The 13,133-nt window shown below is 43.8% G+C and overlaps 1 protein-coding gene across 8 annotated transcripts in view; it reads right to left on the minus strand.

The window, feature by feature from the left end:
* Positions 1 to 12,760, minus strand: part of sdk2b (sidekick cell adhesion molecule 2b) — a 331,862-nt gene extending 319,102 nt beyond the window's left edge. For all 8 annotated transcript variants that reach the window (XM_054800274.1, XM_054800271.1, XM_054800269.1 and 5 more), the window contains exon 1: positions 12,149 to 12,760. In XM_054800274.1, coding sequence (XP_054656249.1) covers positions 12,149 to 12,251 — 103 coding nt within the window. In that variant the 5' untranslated portion in view covers positions 12,252 to 12,760. The remainder of the gene's footprint in view (positions 1 to 12,148) is intronic.
* Between the last annotated feature and the right edge of the window lie 373 nt (positions 12,761 to 13,133).

Genomic DNA, 13,133 nt, shown 5'->3' on the forward strand with positions numbered 1-13,133 from the left:
AGTATATAAAGCTGCTTTGTTTTATATGCTTTATTGTATCTGTATTTGTATTTATCAGTGTATATCTGTATTTCCCTTCCTGTTGCAACGCGTATTGTTATTCACGTGAGTGGATATGACATATACGCCTGTGGTGCATCTGTGCATGTGCTGCATGAGGTCACGGTTGGTGAAAAACGACCATCCACATGCTGGCCAAGTCTTTTAACTCATACAATACGTATTTATACGTTTTTTTTTTACCCGAACGCTCGCTCCCAAAGACGTATTTATAGTTTTTTTAGGGTTTTTTTGCACGAGAGGCAAAAAGAGGTGATGACGCAAGGGCACAATAAAAGATGTCACGTTTCATGCAGTTTTAAGCCATAAAAACAGCCTCAATATGGCAGAAGTGCATTTGATACAAGCTCAGCATGGATCTTTTCCGTGTATCAAGCTGCTCGGCAGCAAGGAGGAAGTGAGAGAGCGTGAAGGAGTGCAGCGTGCAGACGGTTACACGCGCTGTAGGGAAATTTGAACGCATGCACACGCGCGCACACGCATGCACACACATAATTCAGTTCCAAATGTGAAAATAATTCATGGTGTTACATTTGTAAATAAATTGTTATTTTGATGTAAAGCAACCCTTTTTTGTGCTATGTTGTGGTGCGGTTACTTACATATTTGAGCAAAATAAAAGCAAAATACTTGAAAGTTATGTGTTGAAATGTAACTTTTCACAAAAAGCTGGTTTTCTCCCTTTTTTTGTTGGGAACTATTATTTTCCTGAACCTTACCTATGTTCCACTGCTGATTACTGAAGAACGGAAAAAAAACAAAAAACTTGTTTTTCTGATGAAAGACGATCGTCTAATCTTTCTTTCGGGATGCTCCATGTTCACGGAGCCATGCAACACAACATTGACAGATAAGCCAAAATGGTCTAAAATAGCCGCTACTGAAGAGGTTGAATTTTGAAAAATGGCTTCGAATTCGTCATAAGCGTCATTAAGCAAAATAATCCCCAACATTTTACACATATTACGTACGGTAATTGACCATTTATCTTCATAAATTGAACAAAAATAATAAAAATATCCCGGCACGTGACGCCACAGAAGCTCTGCCATTAAAAAAAAAACTTGTGAGTGGAGGAAGTGACGTAGGTCTCGTGCATGTGCAGAACCAGTCATGTTTCCAGTAGAGATCTTCCGTGGTTGGTATGCACAACGTACAGCTCACACGTAGTTCTTGCAACCTTCATACAAAGCCCGCATGGAACGCAAGGTCAGTACTTCTATTGCGAGTTTGACGGGCTTTGGTCTTACAGCTTACGTTCATTGGCTGGACCAATGAAGCGACGGCTGTGTATCCCAGCCGTATATCCTTCACCGTCACCACAATTACGTCTTCCACCAGCAAAAAAATAGAACCCCAGTGATTTGGGGAATGCCACAAACCGCACGGCCAAAAAGTCGTACATCAGGTTGTGGCCGAGGCTTAACTGCCAGGTGGCAACAGTGTTGCTCGTCATTCTGCCAGGAGGAACAGGAAGACAGAATAGGAATGTGACAACACGTTTAAGGAAGCTACATACATAGCGTTACCTTCACTTTAGTGCTCAAACAAGTTTTGTGCCTCCAAGTGGCTTTTCATTTGGTGAAAGTGGGCCCAAATGGCTCTTTTCATGCTAAAGTTTGCCGACCTCTGGCACAACCAATCAAACCACGATTAACCTCGACTTTCATACTTCTCGTTCGTACGTGTCCTCGCTCATTGAGGCCCAAAAGTGTGCAGCGTCTCCGAGTGAAAATGGGAACACGCAGATTTTCAATGCCTTTCAATGAACGCTTTCTTCAGTCAAAGCTGCTGGGGGAAGAACAGCGCAAGGACAAGCGCGAGGCGGGATTAGTGCTGCTGCTGCTGCTTCACAGAGGAAGACACGGCGCTCAGCTCATGCTCAATTATTATGCCAATATTCAAAGAGCTCTCACTGAGAGCCCAGCAGAGACTCATTCAGTGCACATGGGGGGGTGGGGGTGGGGGGCGTATGTGCTTTCATGTTAGAGTCTCCAAATGTGCCCAATAAGACCAGAAAAAGTCCCTAGATTTGTTGTTTTTTCTTCTGGAAGGAACCGAATACGCGCTAAATAAAGCCACACTGATCTTTCCTGCTACGCCTTCTTATTCCCTGGCAGACCAGGTGTGTACAAGAAGCAGAGTTAGAGCGCCATCTACTGTACAACATGCTCCATTCACAGACAGTTCCGTTATAATGTGTTTATGAGCAAGGGCCAACAAGCCGTGCCAGATTTCTTCATGGCGGGCCGCCACAAATAAACAACACAGCAACAAGACACGGTGACACCTTTGTCATTTACAGCACCTGTCATAGCAAACGTGTCCAAACTGCGGCCCGGGGGCCAATTGTGACCCACAACACATTCTAAAAACAAGAAACCTTGAAAAAAACAACAACATCCAAACTAGAAAAATCAGCAGTAATTTTACAAGACTAAAGTCAAAATATGAACAGAAAAAAGTTGTAGTCGAACATGAAAAAGAGGTGAAATATTAATATAATAATCTAAACAAAACAACAAATAAAGTTGTAATTTTTAGAAAACAAGGTGATGGAAATGTTCAGAGAATGAAGCCAAAACATTGTGGGAAAAAAGTCATAATTACAAGAAGAAAATAAAAAATACAAGAATAAAGTCCAAATATTACGAGAAAAAAGTCAGCATATGCTAACGAGATAGAAGTCGCAATTTTATGAGAATATACTTGCAATATTATGAGGAAAAAGATTTTTAAATTTCAGAGCATATAGTCGAAACATCCAAGAAAAAAAAAAAAAAAAATTTAAAAGTCATAATATTATGAGAAATAAAGAAATCAAAATAAAGTTGTCATTTTTGGACAATTAGATTGGGGGGGAAGTTATAATATTGTTGTGAATAACGTCCACATGTGCAGTGCCGCACACACACACACATGCTGAGCGTTCAAGGATTCACAGGCAGTCGGACAACACACTACTCTTAACATCCCACATAACATGATCATTATTATCATTATAGTTGGTTGGATCAAATCCTCTCTCCAGGCACGTATGACATTGGAGACACCAGGAAGCTTTGTGTCCTGTTAACATTTTTTTATGTCAAACTGTTCTGTGTGGCCATGAACACCTCACGTTTGGCCATGTTTGCTGATGCTCCTCCAGCTACTTTTGCTGATATTCTTCTAGCTACGTTTGCTGATAGTCTTAGGTTTGCTGATATTCCTCTGAGTAGGTTTGCTGATATTCCTCTAGCTACTTTTGCTGATATTCTTCTAGCTACGTTTGCTGATAGTCTTAAGTTTGCTGATATTCCTCTGGGTACGTTTGCTGATTCTCCTCTAGCTACTTTTGCTGATATTCTTCCAGCTAAGTTTGATGATATTCTTCTAACTACGTTGTTTGCTGATATACTTCTAGCTTTGTTTGCAGATATTCCTCTAGCTACATTTTTGCTGATATTCTTCTGTCTACGTTTGCTGATTTTCTTCTAATTAAACTGTTTGCTGATATTCCTCTTGCTACGTTTGCTGATGTTCCTGGAGAGATATTCCTGTAGTGAGCTATTAATGTGTACACTTTAGTGGTGAATTGCCTGATTGATCATCAAAGTTTGTTGCCATGTGATCCACATCTCATGGAGCAGCTTAAAATCCTTCACAATAATAACATCACCCATCTGTCTAGCATCCGTGATTTTCACTTGGGCTCATTTGGTCAAGTACTAGTTTGGACTAGTTCTCTGAAATACAACCCCTGGTTTTGGCCCAAAATTGCTGCCGGAACCCAAAATGGCCGACTTCCCGTTTGTTTTGCAACATGGGTTCTAGACACTTTTTTGTGTACTGACGTCACATTGTTGTGACATTCTGTGTATGCAATCTTTCGCCAAACGTGAAATAGTGATGAGTTTTCAATGCATGTTCAGGCCCTCAAAAATATAAAAAAAAGTTGTGAAATGCATGCAGTGGTACCCTGGTTAACATCCGCCCCAGTTAGTAAATTTTTCGGTTAACATTCCACATTTTTAGCTAAAATTTTGCCTTGGTTTGCATCCGCCCACTTGGTTAGCGTGCAAACAAGCGTGCTTGTTTACACCAGTAGCCATCTTGGATCACGTACCAAAGATGAAATCTCGCGGTACTTGCACGTGCATTGTGGGCCCCGGGCGCCCTTTTTATGGCGATAGCGTTTGTTGATATCGGAGTTGGTGCTGCCAGAGAGAGATACACAGCATTACAAACACACGGACCTCACAAAAGAGAAAGGCGATGGGGTTGCAAAACCTCCCAATTTTGGGGCTTAAAAAGAAGAGCGTGGTGATTTCAGAGGTATTTAGACAACACAAGGCCGCGCTGTGTCTCACCTCCATGTTTGTTTTTGACTTACATGTGACTTACATGTTTCTTCTATGCCGCTTATCCTGGGGGATACTGGGGTCGCGGGTATGCTGGAGCCTATACCAGCTGACTTCGGGCGAGAGGCGGGGTACACCCTGGACTGGTCGCCAGCCAATCACAGGGCAGCCTGGAATCCATTCTGCATTTTTCATACTGGGTTATTTATCTTGTGTGTGTTTTCACAATTCATAAAATCTCTTTTTTCCAAATCATGCTGTCATCGTGTCAATATTTCACGTCTGCACGGCTCTCCAGACTGAGGGAGGTGTCATCACACTTCTCTTTTCTCATCAACAAATGCAAAAGCATGACTTCTCATGGCGCCATGGCACCCTTGCCTCACACGTTGGCGCTCATCAGCCCTCACAGACTTTACAAACATCTTAAGTGACTAACTTTCACAGCGTCAACATCTGACGTGTTATTTCAACGAGGGGCGGTGACGCCGCAAATCAATTCACCACAATTTGGTGCGACAGAATCTTCCACAGCCATTATCGCACTCCATCGCTCGCTCGCGTTTCTACGCAGGGTCCCGCTCAGAAGCGCTCTCAACTCGGTCTGTGGGGGAAGGATGTTGAAAGGTGACTCATACCCCTTTTTCCACGGCAGCCAACTTTGGTGCTGGTGCAGATTTAGTTCAGAGCTGGAGTTTAACCATACCCCTTTTCCACTGTGACTGCTTCGGAGCTTTTTTGGAGCTGGTTCTCAGAGCTTTGCTTTCCCTTGTCATGCTTCCACAATTGGTTTGAGCTGAAGCTGTCTTTTTTGGTTCAACTCTGGCTCCACTCCTGGACCGAGTGAACCGTTTGCATAAAGGGGTGGGTGAATTCCCGCCATTTTTATGACATCGCATTGCAGCTCTGACAATGGAAAATACTATGAAAACATGGACACTAGTGGAAACGTGCTGTCTCTTGTCCACGTGGATGTTCACCGGCGTGCCAGCTTGCAGGTGCTGGTGTGTTCAATACCACAATGCTGTACTTCTCCAAACTCCACCGAAATCCGGGAGGCTATCACAACAGAAGCCTCAGACAGCCTGCTGTTGACGTTAGCATGCTCGCTTGCTATTGTTCAATGAACGAAATCCTCGCCACCCTCCCCTTTGCATTTGTGTACTGGGCAGCAAACTACTTTCACTGTAAACATTTATTGTGCAACTGTGTTCTGGTTTCATATGTTTTTAACTTCCTGTCAGAAAACAATGGCGATGAGATGGTTCATCCTCGCCTCGCTACGAGCTCCCCACAAACCTGAAGCCTGCAACGTGCAATCTTTATGTTAAAATGTTTTCAAAATTCAAGAGATTCAAGAGAGTTTCATTGTCATGTGTAAAACAGCAGTTATACCATGCAGGTTTGCATGTTGCATCTTCATTTTTACATTTTTGCACATTTATATTTACATTTTTACATGCAAATAATGTGCAGTGTAAAGGACTATAGTGAGTCGTGTGTTTTGATTAAAAAATAACACTTAAAATTTCCTGTTATTTGCCGATTGGAGGCGTAACCCTGCGATGTAAGGACATGGCTCCCCAGGAAACAGAACATGAAATTGGTGTCGGAGTCAGTTCGCAGGCAACACGGTTCCACCGCGGCCGTGAACTTAATCCAGCACCAACACCAAAGTTCGCTACAGCGGAAAAGGGGTACCAGCGGTGGCCGTGAACAGGGTCTACACCGGATTCATTGTCCACTGTCCTGGGGAGGCGTGTCACAAGTCATTACGTCAAAAGGGTTACGCCTCCCGTCAGGAAGTAACAAAAGGGAGATCAGTGTGAGTCACCCATTTTAAATAATGTTCATTTTGTCAAACGTGGGTTTTGCATGCACGCCTAGATCTGCGTGCAGGTTGCGGGAGCGCACACACTCTGCTAAAACCTAAACTGTGAGACGCCTTCCTATTTTTGAAGGCACACTACTTCATGATAGTGAAGCGATACTTTTTGTTGAGTTTATCAGTAACTAGAAACAACACCTGATGAAAAGCAATGACTTGCCTGGAGCTTTTATTTTGACGATTGTGGTCGGCGGTACAAAATATTTTCAGACATTTGCATAACAGGACGGTAAAATTCCAGCATTTGCCGACCAAATGAAAGTCTGCTCTGCATCTCATATTTAGAAAAAATGAGGCCATGAAGTTGAAACGGACGTAACAGGCGGGCATTTAACTGAGGTAACACCTCCCTTCTTCATGGTGCACACGTTCCAGCACTCAGCCCAGGAAGCTTCTGGAGCCAGAGTTGAACCAAACAACACGGCACCAGCTCAGCGCTCCCGTGGAACCATGATCATGGAAAACCAAACCTACTCTCAAGCAGCTCCCAACCAGTCACAGTGGAAGAGGTGACTCAGATCAATACAAAGGGGCCCCCCGTTTAGAAGTTAGCTGCCCTCAGCGCAGAGAAAAAAAACAAAGAAAAAGGTCTGAATCTTGCACCTCTCTGCTGGACCAGAGCTTGAGTGGGAGGTTTTTGTTTCTCCCGACGAGAAAGCTGAAGACATTCCCGTGAGGACATCTACTGCCGGACTCCCACATTGAGAGCTCTGAAAAGGTGACCTTTTGCCAAAGTGCTCACAGCGAGCATCCAAGGCCAACCTGCTGCTCTCTGTTATTTCTATTTTTTTAATTTTCCCTGCCGACCGTCTCACAGGAAGGACACAGGTGCTGCAAGACAACTGGCATCATCTGCCTGTCAATTAAGATGAGTGACAAATCCAAGACATCATCTCAGCCTCCTGTGTCTGCACACATCAGCCGCACGCCAATCCTAGCGCACCCACTTCTTTTTTGCCTTTCCTTCCTCAAACTACAGGGAAGGCGCATTTATGGAAGTAAAAAGAGGACTTTTATCTCCATCTAACAAGAGGTGACTGGATGGGTGGCATGAAGAAAGAAAAAGCTCCATAACATGTCAACGCCACTCCATTAAATTTCCGAGAGCGCTTTAATGTACTGTATGATCCCCCAAACACTTGTGTCCAAAGAAGACAGAAGAAGAAGCTGCAAGAAAACAAAGGAATCTAATATTGCACCTGCTTGTCCGAGATTGGGAGCCCCATTTGGTCAGTTGCGATAAGAACGCATCCAATTTTCCTCCCACCGAAGCAGCGGAGAGACGCTCGCGAGCCGAATATGCACACAATTCCAAAGCAATCTCCTCACGCCTTGGAAAAATACACATGACGTCCTTGACTTCTATTACTGTGTCAATGTTTGTGCCCGCTACAGTCATCTGAAAAAAAAAGACTCTGGGGGTGTTATTCCAGACACCCCACTTCACCCTGCCAAACACACGGCCTCTCGGATGATAATCTACGCACCCCGCCTCCAGGGCTTTTGCCAAAGTGGGCCTGGAACCAGTCAGGCTAATCTGTGTGTGTGCCAAAGCAGATATAGCACTCCAGTCGCTGCACTACACGTCCAAAATAAACCTGATAATGCAGCCCTGGCGTGGACGAGCTAGCTACCAGACAGAGCACGCTTGCTGCTGGCTGGGATAGGCCCCATCACGGGTGTGCAAACTTGCTCTACCGGCGAGGGCCACATGGTGAAAAACCAAAGGATGCAACTTTGCAATTTTGTATTTGATATGGCAAGAAGTTATATATATTTCAAAAAAATATAATATCATGTAGGTGAAGAAGCCTTATATTAATATCAACTTCACTCTTTGCTTTTTTTATTATCATTTTTGCTGTTGTTTTTTTGTTTTAACTTTCCAAACCAACCGAATTTTCCAAAAATGACAACTTTATTTTGTTTTGTTTGTTTCTCATAATATTAAAACTCAAATAAAAAATAATATTTTGCTTCGGAAATGACATTAGTTTTCCTCATAAACTCATACAATTGCAACTTTTTTCCTTTCTGAGCTTTATCTCTTAATAGTTTGACTTTATGCTCACAAAATCACAGCTGTTTTTTTTCCACTTCTCTATTTCAACCTTCTTCCCATCATATTTTGGTGTTATTCTTGTAACATTATAACTTTTTCTTTAACCTAAGTTTCCAAAAATCACAACTTTATTGGCTGTTTTGTTGTTGTGTTTTTTTCTCACAATATTATGATGATTTTTTTCTTAATATTTCAACTTTATGCTATTCTTGTAAAATTGCGACTGCTAATTGCTAATGGCACCTGACACCCACTTTAGACACTCCTGCTCTATGTAAATGCCCAAAATCACCGAGGACAGCCTTGTATAAAAAAAAACAAACAAGGCAGGCTTTGCTACACATTTTAAAGTCCTGCCAACTACAGAGGAACCTCTCTTAGCATCATCAATCCATGCCAGGACAGACTAAAACTGAAATGTTTCCCATAAAAAATAATGTAATTCCAATTCATCCCTTCCAGAAAGACAAAAAATTTAAAAAATAAATGCTTTTTTAAAAGTGTTTTACATGTAAATGAGGAGTGAAAGGCATAAATGAAGATTTAAGACGTGATTGTTGCCAAAGACACAATGTGGAAGCAAGATCAAAATCGACAACACCTTCTTGGTTTGCTATGAGTCACTTCTTGAATTCACTAATTTCCATGTTTCTCACCTTCTCTATCAAAATGCTGCCACTTGCAACTTTCCTTGGCTCCAAGGTGGCTTATTTTGCAGCCGTGATCAACAAAAAAAGCAGAAACTTGAGGCGTAAGTGCGTTAGTTAGCAAAGAACCGCAACCGCTGATGATGACATCACAGACAGGCGACGGAGCTGGGGGACAATGGCTTCCGCTGTCGGTTTCCATACTAAACACATTGCTAACAGGGAGGCTTCGTCATAAAAATACGTTACTAATACAGTTGGATTAATAACACAACAAGACGTAGCGGTGCTTACAGGGTAACAACAAATTTTTTACATATATTTTCAACGTATACCAAAAAAGACGCTAACCGAGGTTCCGCTGGATCCATCAGGCAGCTACAGATGCTGTATGTTTGATTTGAGCAAATTCGCTAAGCTAGCATGATGTTGCTGTTGAAACGTTAGTGTCCTGCGATTCCGCGATTCCGCTGTGGAACACACACGTTAACAATTTGGACGCGGCGTCAGTGCGCAAGGATACAGCGGGAGACAAATATAACACCGAGAACTTTTTGAGGTCTGATTTTTTCAAGGAATTTTTTATGATGCAAATGTATTACTCTTCTGAACACATATTGTTTTGAGAAGCCAAAGTCCTTACTTGCGTAACCCCAGCGACTACCTGGAACTACCTTCTTCATCACTGAAATCCAACCAGACCTGGACCAAGAGGGTAAGTACCTGTTGATGTACTACACTGCTGATGGGGACGTCATACAACTTCATGTCAACTTCATATCAAAAAATCCCAACTATCTGGATCTACAGATCATTAGCATTAGAGCTACGGACAAACAAATCTCTGTGTTTAAACTGTCTCAATTCCAGCAGCAAGTTGAGATATTGGACCACACATTATTGTGGGGCATTTGGGACTTATTTAAAATGTTCAAAAATAGTACAAAACAGGACCTTGTAGGAATTACAGTCAAAAACGATTCAGGTTGTATAAACATTTTTCTAGTAGCCGTGATTTTAGTTTTGGCTCATTTGGAAAGTGCCAAAGACTGGCTTCACTGAAATACATATCCTGGTTTTCGGCCAAAATTGCCGACTTCCTGTTTGTTTTGGGACATTGGTTCTTGAGACTGTTTTGTGCATCCTTTCATGGTTGACGTCACCACCACATTTCGTGTCATTCTGTGAAACAGGTGGCGTGCTACTGAGTGAGTGTTGGGGGTTCGTGTTCCCGACTTCTGAAATATCCAATTTTAACGTTACGTTGTTGTATGTGATCTATGCCATCAGCTCATTAGCATTAAAGCTACAGACACATAAAACTGTGTGTTTCAACTATCTAAACTCCAGCAGCAATTTTAGATATTGGGCCACACACTATTGGTGGGCGTTTGGGACTTATTTAAAATGATTCAAAAATAATATAAAACAAGGGCTCGAAGCGATTCACGTTGAATAACTTCCAACATAAACCAGCTTAGGTCGCAAACAGTCATAAATTAATTGGTCTCTTGGAAACTCTGAGCTCGACTTACTCTACTTACTTTTGAAACAACACCTGATCCGTGCAGCGCACTGCTTCTAGGGCTCAAAGTTCATCGTCCTCCTTGTTGATAAAATCCAACCTGTCTGCTTCAAAACTTTCAGGGACTATTGCTCTACCAGTTGTGCATAGCACCTTATCTAAGGTGTATCTGCTCGCTTGGGTCAAGGGTCTGATGGGTACATGTTTTGTGTCTGCGCTCTACTGGTTTCACCTTAGAAGATTTTTTTGGTCGTATTTACAGAAGCATGGCCCCGCAGGGTTGACCTTTTCAGCGTGTGGTTCAAAGCCTGTCTACGGGAAGAGGTGGGAAACGTGCCTGCAGCAGATGATTAAACGGTAGATTGTAGAAGGTTTCACTCTCATCTGCCAAAAGTACCTGAATCGACCCCTTGCCGTCTTTCTCAGAGAACGACAATGTACCGATGGGAAGAGGAGACTTTATAGCCCTCCAAGGCCGCTCTCCCGTCGTTAAAAAGCCGTTCTGCTAGACCGCTCATTAAAAAAGTCTGGGCCGCGTTCTTCAAATGGAGAGCGAGCCGGGGTCACTTTCAACGAGGCCAATTAAATGCGATGTCTTGGTCGGCTGTGAATAACATCCCCGTGTTTTGGTTTAGCCAGGTATCACAGCAGAGAGGCTGCGAGGAGGAGGGGTTGCGGTGAAGAATGACAACATGCAAACGGCAAGGAGGAAGCGGCAATGTCAGGACTCTTAATCCCGAGGACGTGAGATTATCAGTCTCCTGTAAATGTCAGCCGTTCGGCTTTGCCCTCATGAACGATGGACTTCCGCTTTGTTTGTTTTCGCCATCATCTCCACGCCATGTTATGGTGTGAGCGCTAGAGAGGGTTTAGGAATCTATCTCGCAAGGTAATGCTGCCCGAATGCCGAATAGAAAATTAGGCCGGCTCAAACAAGGAGCATTTCATGAATATCCCGGAGTGTCCTCTGAAAGACGCCCAAGCTAATGAGAAAGATCAGAACTAACTGCCGTTTATTACGTGCCATTTGTGGCCTTTCATTTTGCACATCAAGATGTGTTCGGTCCTGACGACTAGGCAGGAGGTGCCGCTAATTAATGAACAAGATCTCCCGGTGGAGCGAAGACCGCCACCCTCTGCAAGATCTGACACATTTGGTCCGCGCCAGATTGCACACCTTCAGCCTGGAATTAGTCATGAAGGAGACTCATGCGCCGTTTGCTGACAAATGAAGCAAAATGTCCAAAGATGATTACTTTGTCAGGATGTTATTAAAAGGTGGGAAGCAAACTGCAAAGGAATGCTCCCCGCCGCGCTACAAAACTAATCCAGGTAACAAACCAGAGAAGATGAAGTGCAGTGCATCATCACTGCCAGCATGCAGGGAGATGTTTGGCTTTTCTTTTTTTTTTTTTTTTACACATCAGCCAGTGGGAAATATGCACTTGATGTGAGGATGACAGCTGATACTCCTCATCTCCCACCTGGGAGAGAACACTCTTACCAACGTGGCTGGTACAGCACACCATAAGAATCATTTCTGGACTCCTCAAGTGTTTGCAAAAGGCAAAGATGCAGGGATGTAAGAGTGAACATTTTGCACTTTTCTTTCCTGCAGCTTACCTTGAGCTAGTGTGCAGTAGCTGCTGATGATGATGGTGAAGAAGAGAAGTAATAAAATCCACGTTGGTCGCCACATCGACGAGCTCCACCAGACACCCGACATGGTCCCGAAAAGGCAGCCGGGCTGAAGACAACAAGTGCCGGGTGAGCGCGTGCGGAGTCCCCGCTGTCCTCTGGAAGTGGAGCCGGTGAGCAGTCAATCAGTGTCCGCTTGTGTTTTGGATGGAAATGATTGGCCCAGTGGATGCAAATCAGTCAAATGAATCCAACTGAAGTTCACAGGATGTCCACCTGCGCGAAGACCGGACTTGCACCGTCGTGCGTCTGTCAGCAGCCCGCAAACGGAGCTTCAGAAGCGAGTAGCTAGTAGTAGTAGTCAGCAGCAGCCACCGTGAGCATCCCCGTCAAAACTTCCACCCGCCCCGCGGCGCGTTGTCAGCTCTCGCCGGTGCACTTTGTGGGAAGCACAGAGAAGTTCGACTGCAGCGGAGGAAGAGTAGGAGGGAGAAAAGGAGGAGGGAGGAGGAAGCCGAGACACGGTCACACACGGTCACACGGTCCACTCGGAGCGTGCCTGCCGCGGCAGGAGAGGAGGAGAGCCCGAGTGTGTCGTGTGTGTGCTCCGCGGAGGACAAGCCGGGCTTCTTTATGAGCAGACACGAAGATGGAGATTGGAGGAGAGCGGGGAAGGCTGACACCTAGCGGCAAAAAGTGGAAACACACTTTTCGCCGCTTATTACTCCGGACCCCATCCTACATTATCAGCTTTTTAACTTATCCCTGCTTTCATCTCATGGACAGTCAGGTAGGGGAACTTCCACACAATGTTTTCAGTCTCTTAAATCACAACTTTAGGAAGCTCATGTATGATGACAACTTGGTGACCTGCTGTAGGGTGTGTAATTTTTCAGATGTAAAAATTGTGGTTTTTAAACTGGTGTAAAGTGGCAATAATAATAATAATGGATTAGACTGTAATGGGGCC

The sequence above is a fragment of the Dunckerocampus dactyliophorus genome, chromosome 15 (genome assembly GCF_027744805.1).
Source record: "Dunckerocampus dactyliophorus isolate RoL2022-P2 chromosome 15, RoL_Ddac_1.1, whole genome shotgun sequence".
Lineage (NCBI taxonomy): Eukaryota > Metazoa > Chordata > Actinopteri > Syngnathiformes > Syngnathidae > Dunckerocampus > Dunckerocampus dactyliophorus.